Here is a 26,232-nt window from a genome sequence, read left to right as displayed (position 1 = left end):
CAATAAGCTTGGAATATTGGAGACTTGTACTATGGTCCTAAAATAGGTAATCTTATGAATAAATATTCAAGTGATAGTTAATAGTGCAATCGTTATAAGAATTTCTCGGAAGTTTCGCGTTATAACGTTAAATTTGACGGTACGCGTTTTCACGCGCGACTTCAATTGAGGGACTTTAGACCCTTATTTCGGGACAATTAAGAGTGAATAATATTTAAATGAATATATATGCCTTGGAGGTTTAGTGCACTAGTGAACCAAACGCGCGAGGAAATCAAGCCGTAATCGCACCAAACGGCCCCTAATGAGAGTTGACTTTTGGGTGAATTACCACCACTTATTTCACCTTCTCTTGGAAGCTAAAGGAAGTCAGATTTCCCTCCATTTTCTCTCTCCTCACAGCCGACCAAACACCCTCCTCTCTCTAACACATTTGCTTCAAAATTTCTGCTCACTAATCTCACTCAAAACCACCCCAAATCATCTCCAAATTTAACCAAACTTGCACCACACCTAGCTTGACACTTGAGGATCATTTTGAGCTGCAAACAAGGGCTGGAAATCACGGTTTTTCTGGGGTAATAGAGGGCCGAAATTTCTGATTGAACACCAACCCAAAGTAAGTGATGATCCACTCTTGGAAACTTGAAGTTTGGAAGCTATCTTACCTTGTTAAGTTCATGCATGCATTTGGTTAGCTTGTATATGGTGTAAAAATGTGATTGTGGGCTCTTTGAATTCCCACACTTGGGTTTTTGTTGCTGATTTGATGAGTGATGGTGATTATATTGTTGGTTTAGTGGTTATAATGATGCATTAGTGGTGGGTAATTAGTAGAAACTTCATTGGGTGTAAGAAGCAAAAACTTCCGATTTTGCCCCTGCCATGTTCGGCCATTTTAAGGCCAGTTTTTAATGAACTAATGGCTTGAATTGGATGCCTATATGATGTATTAGAGGTGTGGAAAATTTCATTGGAAAATATTGAGGTTTGATTGAGCAAATGAATTTTTTTGAGAAACCAGCAAATCTGGAAAACTGATTCGCGTATGTCTCTGACCAGCAGTAGTATTTTGGCTATAACTCTGTCCTCGGATGTCGAAATCATGTGCCGTCAGTGGCGTTTGAAACTAGACATTCCTAGCTTTAATTTGGTATATAATGCACGTTCTGATTCTTTGTGAGCAAGCCGAACCAAATGTTTTAAATTCGCTGTCCTGTTGCTCTGTTCATCTGGAATGAAGTGTTCAGGCAGCAACTTGATGCCCGATTTTGAACCAGATGGGTGCCGAATTTGGAAACGATTTCTTCTGTGATATTTTAACTCTATGAATGTATTTTCCAACGGCATAAGCCATGCTCGATTTCGAGCTATATTGACTGAGTTGTGACTGAAACAAGTGGACTGCTCTGTTTTGGAAAACCCTAATGTTTGGACTGGTTTGGAACAAAATCTTGGAGTGAACTTGTTAGTTGATGTTCTTGATATTAAACACTTACCAAAGGTATTATGGATGTTTCTTAGGCCTTTATTTCACAAATGAACCATGGTTGGATAACTTTCTTGGTTAAACGATTGGAAATTTGGAAAATGAAAGTCAAAGGCAGATTGCCTTAGGATTTTTCTTGAACTTTGGTTGGCTAATTAACTACCTTGCCGAAGGTATTTTTCCCCGAAATTCGATAGAGAGATACTTTCCATATAGTATTGAAATACTGCCAATTTTAGTGCCAATTCAAGTTCGTTTCGATACCCAATTGAATTACTTAAGTTAGAGGTTCAAATCTGGAAAATTCTCATCCAGTCTTGAATTTGCTCAACTTCGGGCTACCGTATCTCGGTACTCGAAACTCCGATTCTTGATCCGCTTGTTTTGTTATAAACTTCACTTGCAACACTAATTGAGCTGCAAAATTCAGAGGCCGGTTTGCAACGTGTGAATCGTGCCGAATTTCCAAAGTTGGCCGAAATCCAACTTAATTCTGCCATGAAAACCCACCCTGCGTCTTCAAGCTCATTTTTGACCACTTTTCACTTCGATTCATGGAAAAGTGTCTTCTAGGAACTTATAGTACTCTCTAAGAGGTTTCCAACGGTATAAAGTTTTCCAATTCTCGACTTATACCGAGCGAGTTACGATTTTTCAAGGATTCATCATAAAACTGAAAAATTTTCCAATTTCAAAGAAATAGAGTTTTTCAAGAACTCTTTATTCTTTTGATATTCTTAAAACGTTTTGCTTACGATTTTCATGATAAAAACTCAAATAATATTGTACATAATAAAAGGCAAGTTGAACCTCGATTTACGTGTAATTGAGGTTCCTTTTTGCGAAATAATCCTTAGATTGTACTAGTGTACAATCTTCTTGATAAGTGGGTTAATTGTGTGATTATCCACTGTTAATTGCCAGGCGCACAAGGAGACCTTCAAGAGGATCTCACCGTGGACACTTGAACTCCCAGAAAATAATTCTTATTGAATTGCTCGGTGAGTGTCAAGTGTGTGAATTTTGATACTTGTTTATTTGTGGTATTTGTTGAAAGTTTTAAAAATAAGGGCGGGTGCGTACTTTATCGCACTCGTTCTAATTTCAAATGAATGAATGAAATGTATTGAATGAATGAATGAAATGCAATGTTATGTCATGAATGCTTATGTCGTTGGAGTGAACCTCCTCGACTTTCAAATGAATGGGGGACGCCCAAACTCATAGGCCGTCCTTAGACTCGAGCCAGCAATGGGCTTGGTCGGGGATTTGGGCGAGCCATGAGATACATATAAGCTCGACCTAATAAGAGGTCTTGCTTGGCATACTCGTTGAGTATCGCCCAATAATGGACATTGTGGGCCCTTGGGGTGTACGGTGGACGGAGGAAAGAAAGTGGTGATCTACGGAAATGGAAATACCGACCCGGTTGACAGGAGGGTCAATGCGGGAAAGTATACGAATGACATCGACAGAGCGAGTGGAACTTAGCTCCTGAGAGCTACTATATCCTTGAATTGTTTCTGATTTACTTTTCCTGCTCGAATGATTGATTAATGAAATATCCTGTTTTATTTAATGAATTTGGGATTGCTATTTGAACAAAGTGCTTGCATGTGTGTTCTTGGCCTCACGAGCGTTTTGCTCACCCTATAGATTTGTTTTCCTTAACAGGATTGGACTTGGAGAAATGTTGGAGAAACCCCTCTTGGCGTACTCTTGTTTTAGGGTTTCCGTTACACTTTGGGGCTAGACTTGTGATTGATGTATATTTTGAATATTGATGTATTTCGAGATTTCGATGTAATGATTGGGCAGATGTTGAATATTGATAAGCTTGAAAGCTTACGCACTGATTGTATTTATGGTATTTAATCGTAACGTCTAGTGTTGTATTAAGCTTGGACGGAAATTGCTTGAGTCCTGGCGAGAGCTGGGCAGGCGTCCCGCGGATACCCTTTGGTTCGCCTTAGGGAGAAGTGGGGGCGTCACAGTTGGTATCAGAGCTTAGGCTTTAGATCTCTGTAGTGTATCCTAGGCTTAAATGTTTAGGATGCCGGACTGTGGAACTGGTTGGAAAGTTAAGTGACTGCTCGTGGGAACGAAAACTAGAACTTAGGTTTGGATTAGTGGATGATAAGGAGTCTTAATCTTGTGTGATACATGTGGGATAATATGGGGTGATCAAATCCAGTTTATTCAGTGTATTTGGTCCCATTTAAGCTTTTAATCTTAGTTGTAAGTTACGGAAAGTAATGGTGGCATTGCACCGTCTTGGAGACGCGTTATGGTAACCATGGCCGTGAAGGGCCTAGGGAAGGGCTCGTTGGAAGTGTGATCCAACTCGCCGAACTAGTATGATATGTTATTTCCAAAGGACTTACTCGTGCCCAAGTAATGGAGTGTTTATAGTGGCCGATCATCGGAAGTGGCTATTTGAGGAAAATAGGGTGATTCAAGGGGATAATCGAGAACCGAGGGCGATTGTGGATGTCTAGACTACTAGAATTCCTGAAGTGGAGATTGAGATATTTAAGGAGCGAGGAAGACAAAAGCTCCTTGTGAGAAGCTTTAAAAAGCTAAGAATCGACTTGTGGGGTAGTGTCCGAAATTAAAGACATGATGGATAAGTCGATGGCTGGGTGTATTATCTTGGTTGAACAAGTGGAGAATGACAAGATATTCGATAAGGGACATGAGATTTAAAACTCCTAGTGCTGGAAATGGAAATGATCCTACGGAGGTAATTAAGACTTTTGGCTCCGCCAATCACTAAGTTAGTGATTTAAACTATTTTAATAGTTTTGCCAAAGATAGAAGGGGTGGCACTCGCTTAAAGGCCTTTGCATTTTGTATCTTGTTTCACAATGTTTCCTACCTTTTGAGGCAATTAAACGTTACTCATGGCATGATTGACTTTACTGTTTCATGATTTCAAATCCATGATTGGGTTGTACCCATTTGCGATTATTTTGGTATCTTCCCTTTTTATTCTTGTATTTGTTGGCGTGATAAAGGTATCACTTTTCAAACTCCGTTTATATGCACTCACTTTATGTCATGCCTTTAAATATGTTAAATTTATGGGTGACCAAAAGAGTGAAAAGGAGTGAGGGTGAGGGATTAAGCAACCCCAAGCTCAAGGAGACGATTATAGAGTGACTGCTGGACTGGATCAAAACCCTAGAAATGAATGAAAATAATCGTGTAGTTATTGCTATTAATCAGACGATTGATGCCCTAGCATGATTAGTGGAGCACTAAAACCCTAAACCAATCAACCAACCTAAGAACCAAGTAAGGTTGAGGAGTTGAGCAATTCTTGAAGTTCGCTCCATCTAAGTTTCACGGAGAATCTAATCTCGAAATAGTAGGATCGATTTAAGGGAATCAAATAAGGTACTAGTGAAAACAAGATATTAGAGTTTCTTCTCGAGTAACTTATAAGTAAGTATTGGAGAGTGAACTAAGACTTGAAAATTTTATATTAAGGAATATGGTCCCTGCATCTGGTTATGTTTGTAAGTAATGATAACAATCTCTTGGAGACTTAAGAACTCGCCGTATTAAGCAGAGGATAGTTAAGATTGGTATCCCGGGGTAACTTATAAGCAAAAGAATGAAAGAGTACCATGACTCGAGCTTCCATTATGAATAGTTACTTATTTTGATCCTCTGATCTACCTGGCAGGCTAGCATTTGACTTAAACCAACCGGCAAGATGACAACTTTGGAGGAAATGCTTAAGGAAATGGATATTCTTCGAAATGAGGTAGAATTTCAAAGAAAACTAGCTGAGTACTGGGAAGGACGGTGGAAACAAGAATATGCAGAGAAAATTGAATTACTACGCCAGAATGTAGAATTAGAGAAGAAATGCAAAGAAAATCCTCGAACTGGCCAAGCCGCCACTTCTCATGCACATTGTGGATACTGCGGCAAGGTTAACCACGTTGAGGCCGAGTGCTGGAGAAAGCAAGGAAAATGTTTTAAGTGCGGTAGTACCGAGCATAAGTTTTCGAATTGCCCTGGTAATCCTATCAAAAAGAGAAAATACTCAACAGCCAGCTAGGCCGCTATAAAGCAATCAAGTGCCAGATGGAAGTAATTAGTACTAATGTTTATGAAGGGGGTTCTAGTAGTGAAAGTTTTACGAGTGAGGATGTTTTGACTACACTCGAGGGATAGGGGTTGTAGTACCCTAGACTAGACTAGCACTTTTGGAAATTTAACCTTGTGGAAAAGGGAAAGGTCTTTTGTTTTGTATCTTGGCAATTTGGCACGTTTTGCTACGATCTTATTGTTTCCCTTTTTCCTTTTGAAATGATTTGATAAATCTATTCCAACTTGATGTACCTATTATGATCATTATGACATATGAAACTTTACTCCGCTTTTGATTTGTTTTACGACTTACATGTATATTCAAAATCTTGCTCACACTTTTAGACTTATCATAAGACACGAACGGTATTAGACATGGTCGAGGTTGTGCTTGAGAATATAGACCACCCTAAGGTCTGGAGGCGACTAGGGACCGTGACCAAATCGGGAGCTTGGTGTTGAAGTTGGAATCCAATGTTTGGTTACCAATTTGATATATTAATACTGTGAGACTTGGGTTAGTGAAAGAAAATCTTTGGTAGATTTCCGAGCATAATGATTGAGGAGTCAGATATCACATTTGGAATGGAAACTTGAGGGTATATATATATATACAATAACGAGACTTGAACGATGTGTCCACTAAGAGCAAATGCTCCATTGTCTCACGTAGTCGGAAAATTTCGACCAATGGCAAGGAGCCGTGATATTATTCAAGTTGAATTTAAAGTAGAGCTATTACCAGTTGAGGACTCTAGAGACTGATGTGTTAAAATCACCTCCAATTCAAGAAAGAGACACTTTGAACTTTCAATTACGCCATTGGGTTGACCAATGCACTAGTAGCAACTATGACCTGAATGCATTGGGGTTTTAGATCGTAATTGGATTAATCTGTGGTAGCATTATTGATGATATATCGGTATACTCTAAGGTTTGAGAAGATCATGAAAGGTACTTGGAGATGTTTTACAAACCCCAAGAATGCACAAACTTTCGTTAAGTTCGGCAAATGTGAGTTCGACTGGAAGGAAATAGCCTTTCTAGGTTATACAATATCTAAGGAAGGAATTATTGTTGACTCAACTACAGTAGAAGTTGTTTAAGAGGAAACGACTAGAAAATCCTACCGAAATTTGGAGTTCTTGATGGTAGTCGAACCTTTCCTTTGGTTTGATCAAGGAATTTTCTAAGAGTGCAAGACTTGGCAAGTTATGTGGGATTTTAAATGTGAGGAGGAATTTTGAAAGTGGAAAAAAAAAATGTTTAATCGATGCACTTGTGTTAGCCTTACCAAGCTGAGGAGGCAGTATTGTGATTTATATAGATGTTTCAAATGATAGTTTACAATGTATACTACTGATGCATGACGAGGTGATTGTGCATACTTCTGGAAAGTTAAGATATCACGAGAGAAAGTAGCCAACTCATGATTTGGAGTTAGTGGCTGTGATATTCGCATTAAAGAAGTACAAACATTTCCTATATGAGGTAGACAGGAAGCCACTTAAGCTACTATCCGATTGGGAAGTTAAATTGCATTTTGGTGATCAAAAACTTGATTGTTAATTGGGCGGATAGAAACTATGAGATAAGAATTGGAAAGTGTAAGTTATTGACTAACTTGCTAAGCATGACTATTGAGGGATGTGATATTTTTCTAAGTTTGAATTTCGAGGACGAAATTCCTTTTAAGGAGGGGAGGATGTGAGGACCCGAAAAATTTCTTATTTTTATCAAATATTAACCGTTTAATTAAGTATTTAACCACCTGTTTCTCCCAAATAATTTATTACGACCATTTTAAATCCATTCGTATGGAATAATGTCTTCATTATGTTTTTGAAATGTCCCGTTAACAACTTCAATTTTCGGAAGGATTGTTTAAGTGAGAAATAATGAACACGAGTGTTTCAAGGTGATATTGTATTCGAGAGTATGATTATCCTGGGGAAATTAAGAACGGACAATAGCAGATTAAGAAAAGTTAATCGAGAATCAAAGGTGAATAAGTTCTAGGTGAGCATATATTACTCACGCGTGGATAGTTTTCCAAAAGACGCATGGATACAAATTTATTGGAGATTTGCGGAGTTAATACTCGACTCATGTAAAGACTCGTAAAACTCCTATTAAAACCCTAATTTGAGCTTATTTAATTATTTACTTGTTCATTTATTCCGAGTATTATTTTCTAGACCTATTGAACCTAAATACATGGTAATATAACTTCGTTATATTTTTAAAATGATTCGTTTCGAAAATTAATTTCCTAGAGCGCGTTTAGTAAAAATAGTGAATAGTACTTGGAGATTTTATCCGCGTAGTAGCACAATAAGCTTGGAATATTGGAGACTTGTACTATGGTCCTAAAATAGGTAATCTTATGAATAAATATTCAAGTGATAGTTAATAGTGCAATCGTTATAAGAATTTCTCGGAAGTTTCGCGTTATAACGTTAAATTTGACGGTACGCGTTTTCACGCGCGACTTCAATTGAGGGACTTTAGACCCTTATTTCGGGACAATTAAGAGTGAATAATATTTACATGAATATATATGCCTTGGAGGTTTAGTGCACTAGTGAACCAAACGCGCGAGGAAATCAAGCCGTAATCGCACCAAACGGCTCCTAATGAGAGTTGACTTTTGGGTGAATTACCACCACTTATTTCACCTTCTCTTGGAAGCTAAAGGAAGTCAGATTTCCCTCCATTTTCTCTCTCCTCACAGCCGACCAAACACCCTCCTCTCTCTAACACATTTGCTTCAAAATTTCTGCTCACTAATCTCACTCAAAACCACCCCAAATCATCTCCAAATTTAACCAAACTTGCACCACACCTAGCTTGACACTTGAGGATCATTTTGAGCTGCAAACAAGGGCTGGAAATCACGGTTTTTCTGGGGTAATAGAGGGCCGAAATTTCTGATTGAACACCAACCCAAAGTAAGTGATGATCCACTCTTGGAAACTTGAAGTTTGGAAGCTATCTTACCTTGTTAAGTTCATGCATGCATTTGGTTAGCTTGTATATGGTGTAAAAATGTGATTGTGGGCTCTTTGAATTCCCACACTTGGGTTTTTGTTGCTGATTTGATGAGTGATGGTGATTATATTGTTGGTTTAGTGGTTATAATGATGCATTAGTGGTGGGTAATTAGTAGAAACTTCATTGGGTGTAAGAAGCAAAAACTTCCGATTTTGCCCCTGCCATGTTCGGCCATTTTAAGGCCAGTTTTTAATGAACTAATGGCTTGAATTGGATGCCTATATGATGTATTAGAGGTGTGGAAAATTTCATTGGAAAATATTGAGGTTTGATTGAGCAAATGAATTTTTTTGAGAAACCAGCAAATCTGGAAAACTGATTCGCGTATGTCTCTGACCAGCAGTAGTATTTTGGCTATAACTCTGTCCTCGGATGTCGAAATCATGTGCCGTCGGTGGCGTTTGAAACTAGACATTCCTAGCTTTAATTTGGTATATAATGCACGTTCTGATTCTTTGTGAGCAAGCCGAACCAAATGTTTTAAATTCGCTGTCCTGTTGCTCTGTTCATCTGGAATGAAGTGTTCAGGCAGCAACTTGATGCCCGATTTTGAACCAGATGGGTGCCGAATTTGGAAACGATTTCTTCTGTGATATTTTAACTCTATGAATGTATTTTCCAACGGCATAAGCCATGCTCGATTTCGAGCTATATTGACTGAGTTGTGACTGAAACAAGTGGACTGCTCTGTTTTGGAAAACCCTAATGTTTGGACTGGTTTGGAACAAAATCTTGGAGTGAACTTGTTAGTTGATGTTCTTGATATTAAACACTTACCAAAGGTATTATGGATGTTTCTTAGGCCTTTATTTCACAAATGAACCATGGTTGGATAACTTTCTTGGTTAAACGATTGGAAATTTGGAAAATGAAAGTCAAAGGCAGATTGCCTTAGGATTTTTCTTGAACTTTGGTTGGCTAATTAACTACCTTGCCGAAGGTATTTTTCCCCGAAATTCGATAGAGAGATACTTTCCATATAGTATTGAAATACTGCCAATTTTAGTGCCAATTCAAGTTCGTTTCGATACCCAATTGAATTACTTAAGTTAGAGGTTCAAATCTGGAAAATTCTCATCCAGTCTTGAATTTGCTCAGCTTCGGGCTACCGTATCTCGGTACTCGAAACTCCGATTCTTGATCCGCTTGTTTTGTTATAAACTTCACTTGCAACACTAATTGTGCTGCAAAATTCAGAGGCCGGTTTGCAACGTGTGAATCGTGCCGAATTTCCAAAGTTGGCCGAAATCCAACTTAATTCTGCCATGAAAACCCACCCTGCGTCTTCAAGCTCATTTTTGACCACTTTTCACTTCGATTCATGGAAAAGTGTCTTCTAGGAACTTATAGTACTCTCTAAGAGGTTTCCAACGGTATAAAGTTTTCCAATTCTCGACTTATACCGAGCGAGTTACGATTTTTCAAGGATTCATCATAAAACTGAAAAATTTTCCAATTTCAAAGAAATAGAGTTTTTCAAGAACTCTTTATTCTTTTGATATTCTTAAAACGTTTTGCTTACGATTTTCATGATAAAAACTCAAATAATTTTGTACATAATAAAAGGCAAGTTGAACCTCGATTTACGTGTAATTGAGGTTCCTTTTTGCGAAATAATCCTTAGATTGTACTAGTGTACAATCTTCTTGATAAGTGGGTTAATTGTGTGATTATCCACTGTTAATTGCCAGGCGCACAAGGAGACCTTCAAGAGGATCTCACCGTGGACACTTGAACTCCCAGAAAATAATTCTTATTGAATTGCTCGGTGAGTGTCAAGTGTGTGAATTTTGATACTTGTTTATTTGTGGTATTTGTTGAAAGTTTTAAAAATAAGGGCGGGTGCGTACTTTATCGCACTCGTTCTAATTTCAAATGAATGAATGAAATGTATTGAATGAATGAATGAAATGCAATGTTATGTCATGAATGCTTATGTCGTTGGAGTGAACCTCCTCGACTTTCAAATGAATGGGGGACGCCCAAACTCATAGGCCGTCCTTAGACTCGAGCCAGCAATGGGCTTGGTCGGGGATTTGGGCGAGCCATGAGATACATATAAGCTCTACCTAATAAGAGGTCTTGCTTGGCATACTCGTTGAGTATCGCCCAATAATGGACATTGTGGGCCCTTGGGGTGTACGGTGGACGGAGGAAAGAAAGTGGTGATCTACGGAAATGGAAATACCGACCCGGTTGACAGGAGGGTCAATGCGGGAAAGTATACGAATGACATCGACAGAGCGAGTGGAACTTAGCTCCTGAGAGCTACTATATCCTTGAATTGTTTCTGATTTACTTTTCCTGCTCGAATGATTGATTAATGAAATATCCTGTTTTATTTAATGAATTTGGGATTGCTATTTGAACATTGGGGCTAGACTTGTGATTGATGTATATTTTGAATATTGATGTATTTCGAGATTTCGATGTAATGATTGGGCAGATGTTGAATATTGATAAGCTTGAAAGCTTACGCACTGATTGTATTTATGGTATTTAATCGTAACGTCTAGTGTTGTATTAAGCTTGGACGGAAATTGCTTGAGTCCTGGCGAGAGCTGGGCAGGCGTCCCGCAGATACCCTTTGGTTCGCCTTAGGGAGAAGTGGGGGCGTCACAGAACATACTTGAGACTTGACCTTGTGTAGGCAAGTGTGTTCTTATTCGTACTCATGCACCTTGAACTTGAACTTGAACTTGTGCTCTTATTGGTGCTCATGCTTCATGAACCTGAAATATTTGACCCTGCTTTTGAACTTATTCGTACTCGCGTGATTGTAGACCAGCTACTACTCTTTTGTAGCGGTTGAACTGAATCTCTCTGGTGAGGCATTACCTGTTGAGTTTTCAAGCACCGCCATCCTTCCGGCGAGGCATGCCTGTTGTGTTTTCAAGCACCACCCGGGATTGAAATCCTTGAATTGAACCTCTCTGATGAGGTATTGCCTGTTGTGTTATGAAGCACCGCTATTCCTTTGGCGAGGCATGCCTGTTGTGTTACCAAGCACCATCTGGGATGAAACTTTGACTTGAGGCTCTCTGGTGAAGTATAGCCGTTGTGCTAACTTGTTATGTTTTCAAGCACCACCAGGGCCAATTTCTTCATCTAAGATCCTCTGGTGAAGTTTAGCCGTTGTGCTAACTTGTTGTGTTATCAAGCACCACCAAGGATGAAATTTTTGAATTGAGACTCTTTGGCGAAGTATAGCCGTCGTGCTAGCTTGTTGTGTTGTCCAGCACCGCCAAGGGAAAAATTTCCGACTTGAGAAATTTTGAGTTGAGATAAAACCATGTCTTGAATTTTCCGAATATTTGGGACTTTAAGTCCAACTTCAAGCCTTTTGAATGTTTTATCTAGTTACTCGATCAACTATCTATTGGATCATGACGAATTGATCAGTTGGATTGGGTGCTTCTTAGCACTTGATTTTGTTATGTGGGATTAAAGTGATTCCTAGTATTTGACTACTTTCGAGGAATGTTTTGATCTGATTAGTGCAAGTTGGAATGTCGAGGACGACATTCTTTTAAGGAGGGGAGTTTGTGACGCACCGAAAGAATGAGTGTGAGAACCCGAAAATTTTTATATATTTTCGAGACATTATTTTGTTTTCTTGTCTATAATTTTATGCCTTTCTTCAATATATTAATTTTCTATACATTTTTATAAGGGAATATAGTTTTCAAATCATTTCCTTGATACAAGTTAGTCCATGTTAAGTTTGAAGTGTATTATGGACGTGGGACCCGCTAGTGCAGTAAATGCGATATATTTTTGACAACTTGTTCGAGTTTTGTATTAAGTGATATTATTTTATAAGGTGTTAAGAGATAATTAGAGGTTACCTAGATGGATTAACCATGGGGAGACAAGAAAATGACTTCAAGCAACAACAAAGTGCCAAGTGTTACAACCTAGTCAAAGTTGACTTGCCTAACTTTTCTTTAACTTTACTAAAACTTCAATTTGAACTCAAATCATCTTCATTTCGTCTCCATCTTGGCCGGCCATTAGAAAGGAAAAAACCAAGAGAGAAAACTTCTTCTTCTACTTCATTTCTTGCTCAATCTTGTGATTCAACCCTTAAAATTCCAAATTCCTCCATAAAAGTCACTTGCTTAGGATGATTGAAGGTAGTGGTGGAGTGATTAGAGAAGGGAAAGGACTAAGCCATCACCTTTCTTGAGATTTCAAGGTATCATGTCTAGCAATCCATTCTTTGTTCTTAATAATAGTTTAGTAGTGACTTGTGTTGGCTGAAGAGGTGATTTTATGGAAGATTTTATGGATTAGAGTGAAGTTAGCTAAATTTCTGATTTTTGTGAGAATTGTTCTGTTTTCCTATGATGGATATGGTTGGGCTGGAATTGATGACTCTAAATGGTGTTAAATGGATCTCTTGTGCGTTAATTGCGATTGTTTGCGGAAAATTTCAGTTTTGTGCAAAAATTCCAGGTTTAGGGTTTAAATCTGCCCTATTCTGATCGGACTTATTTGAGCATGTTAGAGGCCGAATCAGGCTTAGGTTAAAACATGAAAGTTGTGGTGTTAACTATCTGCCTACAAATTTCAGGTCAATCCAAGCACTGTAACATGTGAAATGACCAAAATACCCTTGACTGCCCATGACCCCTGCCCAGATTTCTATTTTCATGAGGAATTCCATTTTTGACCATGAAAATGCATGTTTTAGCTTTGGAAGCCTTCAAAAGAAATGTAGGTATGTGTCTTGGCGTCGAAACGTCATAAGATACACCTCAATCGGACTTCGGTAGCCTGAGTTATTGTCATTTAACCATAGTGCGGTTAGCTAACCTATTTGTGGGATTCTGGTTTTGTATAGTGCAATTTCGACCTAGCTACACTATGAACTGGATTGAGTGGTCTTCATCAAAGTTGTAGACCTTTATCTTAGCTTCGAAACGGTATAAATTTCATCCCAATCCGATAAGCGTAGCCACAGTTGTGTCCGTTACGCAAAACAATGTCAAATCTATTTTTTGTTTTCTGACTTAAACTTCATTTCCGGACTTTTCCTAGCTTGAATTGTACTTGTACCACTTTGAGCCTGTTGAACGGCTATTGAATGAGATTATTTTTGTGTGTGCTATTTTGAATGGATATTGGTGATTGTTGTAGGATGGAAATAAGGAAATTTAAGGGGAAGTGCTGCCCAATCTTTGAGGACATTTAATCGCTTTGAGTTTGGGTTAATTCTTGGTAGAATGAAGAGTTGGACTTGATCAAGGAAACTGTCTATGATGGATGAGGTTCATGAGCCGTGGTTGGTGAGTGATTCCTCCACTACTTCCCAAAAGTTACTTTTGAAATGATTCTTGCATTGATTGCACGATTGCATATCATTGTGTTTGTGTGTGTACCATGACATTTTGGCTCCGACGAGTTCTTGGGAAAATCTTGTGCTTAGAACCAACGTCTCCACTCCTGTTTACGCATTCTTTGGAGCATGATGGCTCCTTATTTCTGTATGTCTGTTACTTGATCTAAGGGAGCGTTGGATATTTAAGTGCAAGGATTTCACTGGCTCACAAGAGCAAACTCCATACATTTGATCACTGATTCATGACATCATTTACATGCACTATCGTAAAGCTTATTGGATTACTGATTTTACTATTCACTCGCTGAGCTTCTAACTCACCCCAAATGTTTTTCTTTTCCCCATAGGGATCGAGGCGATGGAAGTGCTTGTAGTACTTATTCATGTGGCTGAATGGATTATCTCTTGTATAGTTTGAGTTTTAGATTTCTCTTGTGTAATAGTTGGGCTAGTGTGACTGTATGGAATTGAAGTGGATGTATGTGTACGTTCCATGCTTAGAATTAGTTTCTGCTTCACTTATGATATGTAATTCTTGGGGAATTTGATGTATATTTTTGAGATTTATATTGTAATTTATTTCAGGATTGAAGTGAACGACTGAGTCCTGGCGAGAGCTGGGCACGCGGTCCGCCGAACCCTTTGGTTCGCCTTAGGAGGAGGTGGGGCTGTCACACAATCCGGCCACCAATCCGGCCAAGATCTGGCTGAATTTGTGGCCGAATTTGGCCCTTCAGTTTTTCACAAAATTTTTCCTCTTATCTCGAATTCGATTGCCGTGTTCAACCACACTTCCAACACATACACACATATACATATCTCACACACAAATACACATAACAACAAGGCCTTCCTTTGTTTAAAACGATTAGTTAACAAATTTTCACTTACGAGGGAAAAAATGAGAATAAACAATAGGCTAAGAAAATATGAAAATTCTAGGGTTCTCACATTTCTGCAATTATCCCTTTTATCAAAACAAGGTTTGGCTCAAACAGACATAAATCAAATGTTCAGATATTTCACATAAACTTGTAGCAGGTAGTGGAACACTCACCAGTCAAGCAATATAGTGATCAAACGTCAAGTATCTCGGATACGATCACCTCCGTTTCCCAATCCTAGGGCAACGAGTGAAATCGTTAACATTCTAGGTTCATTTCCTACTCAAATGTAGGCTCATTAAGAGACCAAGTGAGTGGTTAAAACCATTCAATTCATCATGCAAACTTGGCCCAAAATGCAGTAAAGTTTATGAGAAAACAAGTTTAACAAGTGCATGAAAGTTGGGCAAAGAAAAGTTTCATTCAAACTCAAAATGTTCTTCATGGGTAAAACAGTCGCACCCGCGCAGTTTTGGGAAAATGGCTATATCTCACTGTAGAAAGGTTGGAATTAGGTTCCGTCAGTGGCGTTGGAAACTAGACTCGAAGGGCTTTCCAACGGTACCAAATTCATACTCTAGTTCATCTCCTATCAGTACCAGTAGCTCAGAAAATTTGGCTGATTTTCCAACTCTGGATCAGCCCTATCCTCAAGCAAAACTACATTAGTTCTTGGTGCTATCTTCGTTTGTTTTGCTTCAAATTCACCCAAATCAGTCCTGTAATGTTCATATACAGGGATTTAAGTCACCTAGTACCATTGGAATTCAACATGTAATACATCAACATGATTAAGAATGACCATAGCAGTCTAGTCATCAAGAGAAACCAAAACAGTCCACTAGTGGTCCAACCGACCACTTTGCTTGCTTAAATTTCATTCCAACTCACACATGAGCTTAACCAATGTCTAGCCAAGTTTCTTAGGCATGATTAAGGTGCAAATAAGCCACAAAAATCAAGGGAAACCCCTCCTTCCAACACTAGCCAGCCAAGGAAAAGAAAATAGTCCACAAGTTCACATATTTATCTAACCTTTATCCTCTCAGGATTTTCAGTTAAACAACATATCAAGTGTTAAATCTAACTCAAAAAGAGGTCTAAAACATGTTAATACTTCATAAACAACCATGAACAAAGTTTAAACATTTCATCAAACATATGGTATGCATACTAACTAACCCAACTACTACTTGTTTAATTCAAGAGATTAACCTCAAATCTTTTCCAAAACAACTTGTAGTTTGTCTTTAAAACTTAAAGTACATGATATAACACCATAAAACTATAATTTAAAGATTATATACCTCTCTTGTAAGAAGCTTGAACCGCCAAAACAATCCACCAAAATGAAAGCTTCAAGTTTGAAACAAACACTATGGTTGGAGGAAAGTTTCTCAACTAACTCAGAATCCTTCTCTTTTGTTTTTTGCTCTTGATCAACTAGGGTTAGAAAGTAAGAAAATGGAGTTCTCTCCCTCTCTTGACAAGCTTCAAGGTGGCCAGCCACAATAATTAAAAAAAAAAAAAAAGGCCAAGTCTAGTTTAAATTGTCTTCTAACCTTTGGTCTAACAAAATACTTGGCTAGGGTTTTGCCACATAGCCCACTTCTTGTCCAAAACTTCTCTTAATTCTTTGACTATTGATGTTTCAACCCTACCAAATGTACCAATGCCTATTTAACACCTCTAATCTCTCATATAAAGTCCCTACCACAAATAAAGCCGCTTGGTAAAATGTAAGTGGTAAATTATTTAAAACCTAACTCAAGAAAATGTTTTACTTCAAGTAAAAGGAAATGAAATGTAATGCATGGGAAATGTTGTAACACATGTAGAATATAATGCAAGGGCATATAATAAGTGATTTAAATCCTAGGGTAAGGCAAGTAATTTGGGAAAATTGTGTTTTAAAGTAAGGATTCTCACACTCTCTCCCCCCTTAAAGAATTTCGTTCTCAAAATTCTCAAGAATAGTTCAGGGTACTTGGTTCGAATGTCCTCTTCCACTTCCCAAAATAGCTTTCTCCACCTTATGATTCCTCCACAAAACTTTAACTAAGGTTATCTGTTTAGTTCTCAATTCCTTCACCTTTCGATCTAAGATCCGTACCGGCTTTTCTTCATAAGTTAGAGATACATCAATGTCAATTTCTTTTGGCTTCAGTACATGAGTGGGATCTAGATGATACTTTTTCAACATGAACACGAGAAATACATCATGAACCCTGGATAGACTTGCCGATAACTCCAATCAATATGCTACGTTTCCAACTCATTGGAGAATTTTGAATGGTCCCACTTATCTCGGTTGAAGTTTCTTTCCTTTTCCCGCCGTGAGACTTCGAAGTGGTGTAACCTTTAGAAATACCTTGTCTCCAACTTCAAACTCCAAATCTTTTCGTCGATTATCAGCATAACTCTTTTGTCGACTTTGAGCTATCTGAAGCCTCTGACGTATCACTTCCACCTTCTCATACGCATCCTCGATCCATGGTACTGCAACTGGGTCTAAAACTCTTCTTTCCCCTGCTTCATTCAAGAATATTGGTGATCGGCATTTCCTTCCATAGAGAGCTTCATACGGTGCCATTTTTATGGAAGAATGATAGCTATTACTATATGCAAATTCAACTAAAGCCATGTATTATCCCTAGATTCCACAAAAATCCAAAATACATGTCTTCAAGTGTTTGAATGGTTCTCTCCGATTGTCCGTCAGTTTGGAGATGGTAAGTAGTACTAAAGTTCAACTTGGTCCCCAAGCCTCCTTGTAATTGTTGCCAGAAGCGAGACACAAATCACGGGTTTCTATCAGAAACAATACTTACGGGGATCCCATGCAATCTCCCTATCTCATCTCGTCCATGTACAGTTGAGCCAATTTCTCCAAAGAGTATCTCATATTTACAGGCAAGAAATGAGTAGACTTGGTCAACCTGTCTACTATTACCCAAATGGCGTCATGATCTTTCTGGGTATGGGGTAACCCTGATACGAAATCCATAGTAATATGTTCCCATTTCTACTCAGAGATTTCAAGAGGTTGTAGAAGACCTGAGGGCTTCTAATATTCAGTTTCACTTGTTAGCACACCAAACATTTTTGGACAAACTGAGCAATTTCCTTCTTCATTTTATTCCACCAATACAGCCTTCTCAAATCTTGGTATATTTTACTACTTCCGGGATGTACTGTATACTTGGATCGATGTGCCTCTTCCAAAATATCCATTTTTATCACTTTCTCTTGCGATACCACTGTCCAATCGCGAAATTTCAAGATACCCTCAGAACTCACATTAAAGTCTTGTATCTCCCCTTTTTGTGTTTTTTCTGTCCACTTTTGCACCATCTGGTCATTCTTTTGAGCCTCTTTAATTCGGTCCAACAAATCAGATCTTATCGTAATATTGCAGAAAATCACCCTCTGTCGGTCTAATCGCGGGTTCCATTCACTCACCTCTTCCAACGAATTCCATTCTTTAACCATTAATCCAGCTACTTGCACTTTTTGACTTAAAGCATCCGCTACAACATTGGCCTTGCTCAGGTGATAGTTAATTGTACAGTCATAATCCTCAAGAAATTCCACCCACCGACGCTGTCTCAAGTTAAACTCCTTCTGAGAGAATAGGTATTTCAAGCTCTTATGGTCGGTATACACCTCAAAAGTCACTTCATACAAGTAATGCCTCCACCTCTTTAGTGCAAAAGCTACAGCAACCAATTCTAAGTCATGGGTGGGGTAATTTCGCTCATGGGATTTTAACTTCCTAGAGGCATAGGCAATTACACTCCCATTTTGCATTAGAACACATCCCAAACCTTCCCTTGAGGCATCCGTATATACAGTGAAACTATCTCCCCCATTTGGTAAAGCTAAAATAGGTGCCGACGTTAACCGTTTCTTTAACTCCCGAAATCTAGTTTTACACTTAGAATTCCAAACAAATTGACCATGCTTCTTGGTCAGGTCGGTTAAAGGACCGGCTAACTTGCAGAAATCTTTGATGAACCGATCGTAATACCTAGCTAAACCTAGGAAACTATGGACCTCAGTTGGGGTTTCCGGTCGTTTCCACTCAAATACGGCATCTACTTTTACTGGATCCACAGAAATGCCATCTTTAGATATTATGTGCCCTAGAAAAGAAATTTGCTCCAACCAAAATTCTCTCCGATTGTCCATCAGTTTGGGGATAGTAAGTGGTACTAAAGTTCAACTTGGTCCCCAAGGCTCCTTGTAATTGTTGCCAGAAGCGAGACACAAACCGCGGGTCTCTATCAGAAATAATACTTACGGGGATCCCATGCAATCTCACTTTCTCGTCCATGTATAGTTGGGCCAATTTCTCCAAAGAGTATCTCGTATTTATTGGTAAGAAATGAGCAGATTTGGTCAATCTGTCTACTATTACCCAAACGGCATCATGACCATTCTGGGTATGGGTAACCCTGATATGAAATTCATAGTAATATGTTCCCATTTCCACTTAGGAATTTCCACAAGTTGTAGAAGACTGGAGGGCTTCTGATGTTTAGCTTTCATTTGTTGGCACACCAAACAATTTTGGACAAATTGAGCAATTTCCTTCTTCATTTTATCCTGCCAGTACAACTTTATCAAATCTTGGTACATTTTACTACTTCAAGGATGTACTGTATACTTGGATCGATGTGCCTCTTCCAAAATATCCATTTTTATCACTTCATCTTGCGGTACTACTATCCGATCATGAAATTTCAAGATACCCTCAGAACTCACATTAAAGTCTTGTATCTCCCCCTTTTGTACTTTTTCTGTCCACTTTTGCACTATCTGGTCATTCTTTTAAGCCTCTTTCATGCGGTCCAACAAGTTAGATGTTATCGTAATATTGCAGAAAATCACCCTCTATCAGTCTAATCGCGGGTTCCATTCACTCACCTCTTCCAACGAATTCCATTCCTTAACCATTAATCCAGCTACTTGCACTTTTCGACTTAAAGCATCTGCTGCAACATTGGCCTTGCTCGGGTGGTAGTTAATTGTACAGTCATAATCCTCAAGAAATTTCACCCAACGACGCTATCTCAAGTTCAACTCCTTCGGGAGAATAGGTATTTCAAGCTCTTATGGTCGGTATAAACCTTAAAAGTCACTCCATACAAGTAATGCCTCCATTTCTTTAGTGCAAAAACTATAGTGGCCAATTCTAAGTCATGGTTGGGGTAATTTCGCTCATGGGGTTTTAACTTCCTAGAGGCATAGGCAATTACACTTCCATGTAGGGTTTAAAAACTCGATGCATCAATTCCTTAAATGCGGCAGGAGCTTTTGTTAAACCAAAAGGCATCACGGCGAACTCAAAATGTCCATATCTGGAATTAAAAGCAATCTTAGGTATATCCTCCTACCTAATTCATAACTGATAATAGCCTTGCCTCAAGTCCAACTTAGAGAAAACCATTGCTCCTTGCAGCTGGTCAAACAACTTGTCAATGTGTAGCAAACGATATTTATTTTTCACCGTGACATCATTTAGGCTGCGATAGTCTATACAAAGTCTCAAACTACCATCCTTCTTTTTAACAAATAAAACAGGCGCTCCCCACGGTGAGTCACTTTCTCGAATAAACCCTCGCTCTAACAGATCCTGTAACTGCAGTTTCAATTCCTTAAGTTCGGCAGGGGCCATTTGGTATGGTATTTTTGCAATAGGAGCGGTTCCAGACACTAAATCAATCTTAAATTCTATTTCCCTCTCTGGTGGCATCAACTTCAACTCGTCAGGGAAGACATCAGGAAATTTATTTACCACTAACACAACCTCCAGTTTCACCATATCTCCAGGAGTATTAGTTAAGAAAGCTAAATAGCCTTGCGCCCCTTTACTTAATAACTTCCTAGCTCGAATTTCCGAAACAAGTGCAGACGAGACTAACATACTTCTCACATCCAACCTTAGAGTTGCCTCTCCGGGTATCGAGAGTTTCACCACTTTAGTCTTAAAATTCAATTGAGTATTGTAACGGGCCAACAAATCCATGCCTATAATCACGTCGCACCCCTTAAGGTCTAAACTTATCAAGTCTCCCACGAACTTCCGTTCTTCTTGTGACAGCCCCACCTTCCCCTAAGGCGAACCAGAGGGTTCGGCGGACCGCCTGCCCATCTCTCGCCGGGACTCAGTCGTTCACTCCAGTCCTCAAATAAATTGCAATATAAATCTCAAATATACATCAGATGTTCCACAAATTTACATATCATAAGCGAAGCATCCACGCTTAGAATTAGTTTCCGCTTCATACATCCATGCGATCCTTAATACCAACTATTATACAGGAGGAAGTTCAAAATTCAAAGTACACAAACATCCACTTCAATTTCAAATCTAAACTGTACAACATATATGTCATCCAACCACGTGAATAAGTACTACAAGCCTTCCTTCGCCACGAGCCCTGTGGAGGGGAATAAAATAGTTTTGGAGTGAGCTAAAAGCTCAGTGAGTAACCAGAAAATCAGTATTCAAATATATTTCAAGATAATGCACTTCGATGATGTCATGAGTCAAAGATCAAATATACGTTTATTGCTCTCGTGAGCCAGTGAAATCATTGCACTTACACACCCAACGCTCAAAGAGATCTTTTAACGTTAACGTTAAACAATAAGGGGGAGCAACGTTGGTGCTCCAGATCATGTCACGAACTCACGAAAATGGTGGAGACATTGGCTCCAGATAAATAGTAGAGGAGACGTTGGTGTTCAGCACAAGACTTCCCAAGTACTCATTTAAGCCAAATCATGTCATGGACTCACATGCCTGCACACATGATATGCAAACGAGGAAATAATGCAAGAAACATTTCAAAAGTAACTTTGGAAACAGTTTAGGGTCGCTCACCTCCACGGCTCAGAAACCATCCATCATATATCATTACCTTGCCCGAGTCCAAACCCTAAATCATAAACTCAAAGCAATCATACATTCCCAAAGTTCGGACAGCATTTCCCCATAAATGCTTCATTTCCATCCTACAAGCAACACCAATTCATCTCAAATTAACCACATACACATTACAAACCATCAAATACACCTTTCGGCACAATATCCATAACTGAAGGTACCCTTATCGGATTGAAACGAATCTTATGGCGTTTCGAAGCCAAGACATATACCTACATTTCTTATGAAGACCTCAGAGCCAAATCATGCATTTTCATGGTCAAAAACGGAAAACTCCACGAAAATAGAAATCTGGGCGCGAAACAGGGTTCATGGACAGTCAAGGGTATTTCGGTCGTTTCATATGTTACAATACTCGGATCGAGTTGAAATTTTACAGGCAACTAGTTAACACCATTTTCTACAACTTTCACGTTTTAACCTAAGCCTGATTCGGCCTCTAACATGCTCAAATAAATCCAGTCAGAATAGGGCAGATTCAAAACCCAAACTTGGAATTTCCGCATAAAACCGAAATTTTCCGCAAATAATCGTAACTAACATATACAAGCTTCATTTTACACCATTACAAACCATCATACCATGATTAAACCATGATCATCATATAAAATCATAAAAATTTCCAATAAAATCCGAAATTGAGCTAACTTCACTTTAATCCATAAAATCTTCCATAAAATCACATTTCTAACCAACACAAACCATTAATTTGACATCATCAAGACCAAAGAAGGAATCCATTAGCTACTCACCTTGGCACCTCAAGAAAAGAAGCAACTTAGCACCACTTTCTTCCAAACCACTTCACAACCACTAAACTAAGGGTTTTTATGAAGAAATTGGAAGTTAAACGGTTGATTTGCTAGATCCAAGCAAGAAATTGAAGAAACAAGTTGAGAGCTTTCTTTCCTTTTCTTGTAGAGAGAGAGTCGGCCAAGAGGAGCTAAAATGAAGAGATATTTTGATCAAAATTAGCTTTAAGAAGGTATAAATATCTTGGTCAAAAGTCCAAGGGTGAATTGCATGGTGACACTTGTCACCTTTTGGTTTAAAACTTATCTTTTTGTCTCTCCAATGATAATCCATATAGGTAACATTTAATTATCTCTTAGCACCTTGTAAAAATAATATCACTTAATACAAAACTCCAACAAATTGTCAAAAATATATTGCATTTACCGCACTAGCGGGTCCCACGTTCATAATACTCTTCAAAATTAACGTTGACTAACTTGTATCAAGGAAATGATTTGAAAACTATATTCCTTTATAAAAATGTATAGGAAATTACTATATTGCAGAAATGTATAAAATTATAGACAAGGAAACAAAATAATGTCTCGAAATTATATAAAATGTTTCGGGTTCTCGTACTTATCTTTCGGGGCATTACAAACTCCCCTCCTTAAAAGAATGTCGTCCTCGACATTCCATCTTGTACTATTCAAGTCAAGACATCCCACAAGAATCACTCAAGCATTCCAAGTAAACACTAAGAGTCAAATAACACCTACTTGTTCGCCTTTCAATCCTACAAGAGTCACTGATATATCAAACCAAACCCACAGTCCGGCATCCTAAACTTCAAGTCTAGGATACACTACAGAGATTTGAAACCTAAGCTCTGATACCAACTGTGACAGCCTCACCTTCCCCTAAGGCGAACCAGAGGGTTCGACGGACCGCCTGCCCAACTCTCGCCGGGACTCAGTCATTCACTACAGTCCTCAAATAAATTACAATATAAGTCTCAAATATACATTAGATGTTCCACAAATTTACATATCATAAGCAAAGCATCCACGCTTAGAATTAGTTTCCGTTTCATACATCCATGTGATCCTTAATACCAACTATTATACAGGAGGAAGTTCAAAATTCAAAGTACACAAACATCCACTTCAATTCCAAATCTAAACTGTACAAGATATATGCCATCCAGCCACGTGAATAAGTACTACAAGCCTTCCTTCGCCACGAGCCCTGTGGAGGGGAATAAAATTGTTTTGGGGTGAGTTAAAAGCTCAGTGAGTAACCAGAAAAATCAGTACTCAAATATATTTCAAGATAATGCACTTCGATGATGTCATGAGTCAAAGATCAAATGTACGTTTATTGCTCTCGTGAGCCAGTGAAATCATTGCACTTACACACCCCACGCTCAAAGAGATCTTTTAACGTTAACGTTAAACAATAAGGGGGAGCAACGTTGGTGCTCCAGATCATGTCACGAACTCACGAAAGTGGTGGAAACGTTGGCTCCAGATAAATAGTAGAGGAGACGTTGGTGTTCAGCACAAGACTCCCCAAGTACTCATTTAAGCCAAATCATGTCATGGACTCACATGCCAGCACACATGATATGCAAACGAAGAAATAATGCAAGAAACATTTCAAAAGTAACTTTGGAAACAGTTTAGGGTCACTCACCTCCACGGCTCAGAAACCATCCATCATATATCATTACCTTGCCCGAGTCCAAGCCCTAAATCATAAACTCAAAGCAATCATACATTCCCAAAGTTCGGACAGCATTTCCCCATAAATACTTCATTTCCATCCTACAAGCAACACCAATTCATCTCAAATTAACCACATACACATTATAAACCATCAAATACACCTTTCGGCACAATATCCATAACTGAAGGTACCCTTATCGGATTGAAACGAATCTTATGGCGTTTCGAAGCCAAGACATATACCTACATTTCTTATGAAGACCTCAGAAGCCAAATCATGCATTTTCATGGTCAAAAATGGAAAACTCCACGAAAATAGAAATCTGGGCGCGAAACAGGGTTCATGGACGGTCAAGGGTATTTCAGTCATTTCACATGCTACAGTACTCAGATCGAGCTGAAATTTTACAGGCAACTAGTTAGCACAATTTACTACAATTTTCATGTTTTAACCTAAGCCTGATTCAGCCTCTAACATGCTCAAATAATTCCGGTCAGAATAGGGCAGATTCAAAACCCTAACTTGGAATTTCCGCATAAAACCGAAATTTTTTGCAAATAATCGTAACTAACATATACAAGTTTCATTTTACTCCATTACAAGCTAGCATACCATGATTAAACCATGATCATCTGTTATTCTTGATTTTGATGATCACAAAGCACTTTGAAATGTTTACCTAATTCTCTTCAAATATAAGTGTTTTGTTTTTTAGAGAATTTGGTACAAAGGTGTCAAGGAAAGAAAATCAACCAAAAGAAGAAGCAAAAACAGGGCACTCATGTCGGACGTCCGAAAGGAAGCTGTCGGACATCCGAAAGGATGAAGAACATCAAGAAGGAAACTTTGTCGGACGCTCGTGAGGAAGCATCAGACGTCCGGGAGGATTGGACGCACGCTTTGAACGCACATCGATCGCGTCGGACGTCCGAAAAATTTCGCAAAGTTCTGATGACTCTCTGACGACGTTCGGACGCAGAAACTGTCGGACGATAATATCCCATCGGACGTCCGAACGACAACTTGGCTGATTTTCGGACGATGGGATCGGACGATGATTAAGCTGTCGGACGTCCGACAGCCCCAACGGCTAGATAACTCTTCATCTGCCTTCTATCCGTTTGAAGCATTAATGAAGTCCATTTTCGGTCCCCTTTAAATACAAACGATTCTGAACCAGGGAGTGACTTTTGCACACTTGGTTTACAAAATCTCAAGAGATATTTTAGCTAGAAAATAGTCTCCTAAGCAAGATTTGTTCTCCAAGTAGTGTAAAGTTCTTGTAAGCACTTCTCTTGTGTTTGAAATTTTCAATAGTGTAGCTTTGTTGAGGGTTATCTGAGTGATAGTAAAACTTCTTAGCTTGACTAAGTGAGGCTTGGGGCAAGGAGGAAGTGATCCCTCTTGTGACAGCCCCACTTTTCCCTAAGGCGTACCAAAGGGGTTAGCGGACTGCCTGCCCAACTCTCGCCAGGACTATCGAGCAGTTAAATGAAATCAAAAACGTTCAGGAAGGTAATAGCGCGCTCAAACGATTCGAAGTCGCCAAATGGCAAAACGAAAATCGAAACCACAATGAATAGTGGTTGTCACGTCACCATCCAACCAAGAGCCAAACGAATACAGATATGGCCATATAACTTGGGAAAACATTTTCAATCCAAATAGCATACATGAACAGGGTAAATAGTTTTGTACACATACATTTGTAATTTACGAAATAAAAGAAGATAATTAGATCAAAATACATTTAGGGTTTTCCAACTATCGAGGAGCTTTGCAAAAATATATTAAAACTAGCTCGACTTGTGCTTCAAAACATCTTAGCCCCAAAAGTGGTTCCCTATAAGGAAAACAAAGATAACGGGAAGAAAGTGAGTTTACGCTCAATGAGGTACCAAAATAATAGCAAGTATGAAACGTGGAACTTCATATTCAA

The 26,232-nt window shown here is 38.8% G+C and overlaps 1 protein-coding gene and 1 long non-coding RNA gene across 2 annotated transcripts; one reads left to right on the top strand and one right to left on the bottom strand.

The window, feature by feature from the left end:
* Positions 1–305: 305 nt before the first annotated feature.
* LOC140006374 (uncharacterized) lies at positions 306–2,901 on the top strand. Its single transcript, XR_011813981.1, has 2 exons — positions 306–619; positions 2,414–2,901. It is a non-coding gene; the product is annotated as an uncharacterized lncRNA (long non-coding RNA).
* A 13,952-nt stretch (positions 2,902–16,853) lies between these two features.
* On the bottom strand, positions 16,854–17,468 carry LOC140004846 (uncharacterized). Its single transcript, XM_072045001.1, has 2 exons — positions 17,247–17,468; positions 16,854–17,066 (listed from the first exon to the last, which is right to left on the bottom strand). Exons 1-2 carry the CDS (start codon positions 17,466–17,468, stop codon positions 16,854–16,856), a joined length of 435 nt encoding a protein of 144 aa, XP_071901102.1.
* Between the last annotated feature and the right edge of the window lie 8,764 nt (positions 17,469–26,232).

This window comes from Coffea arabica, chromosome 1c (genome assembly GCF_036785885.1).
Source record: "Coffea arabica cultivar ET-39 chromosome 1c, Coffea Arabica ET-39 HiFi, whole genome shotgun sequence".
NCBI lineage: Eukaryota > Viridiplantae > Streptophyta > Magnoliopsida > Gentianales > Rubiaceae > Coffea > Coffea arabica.
The sequence above is the reverse complement of the archived record's forward strand: the minus strand, read 5'-3'. Positions and strand labels throughout refer to the sequence as shown.

Coding starts and splice junctions, on each gene's coding strand:
- LOC140004846 (XM_072045001.1), bottom strand. CDS start 17,468: ATGGCACCGTATGAAGCTCTCTATGGAAGGAAATGCCGATCACCAATA. Junction 17,067..17,246: donor AGTTTGAAGTTGGAGACAAG/GTATTTCTAAAG, acceptor ATGTTGAAAAAG/TATCATCTAGATCCCACTCA.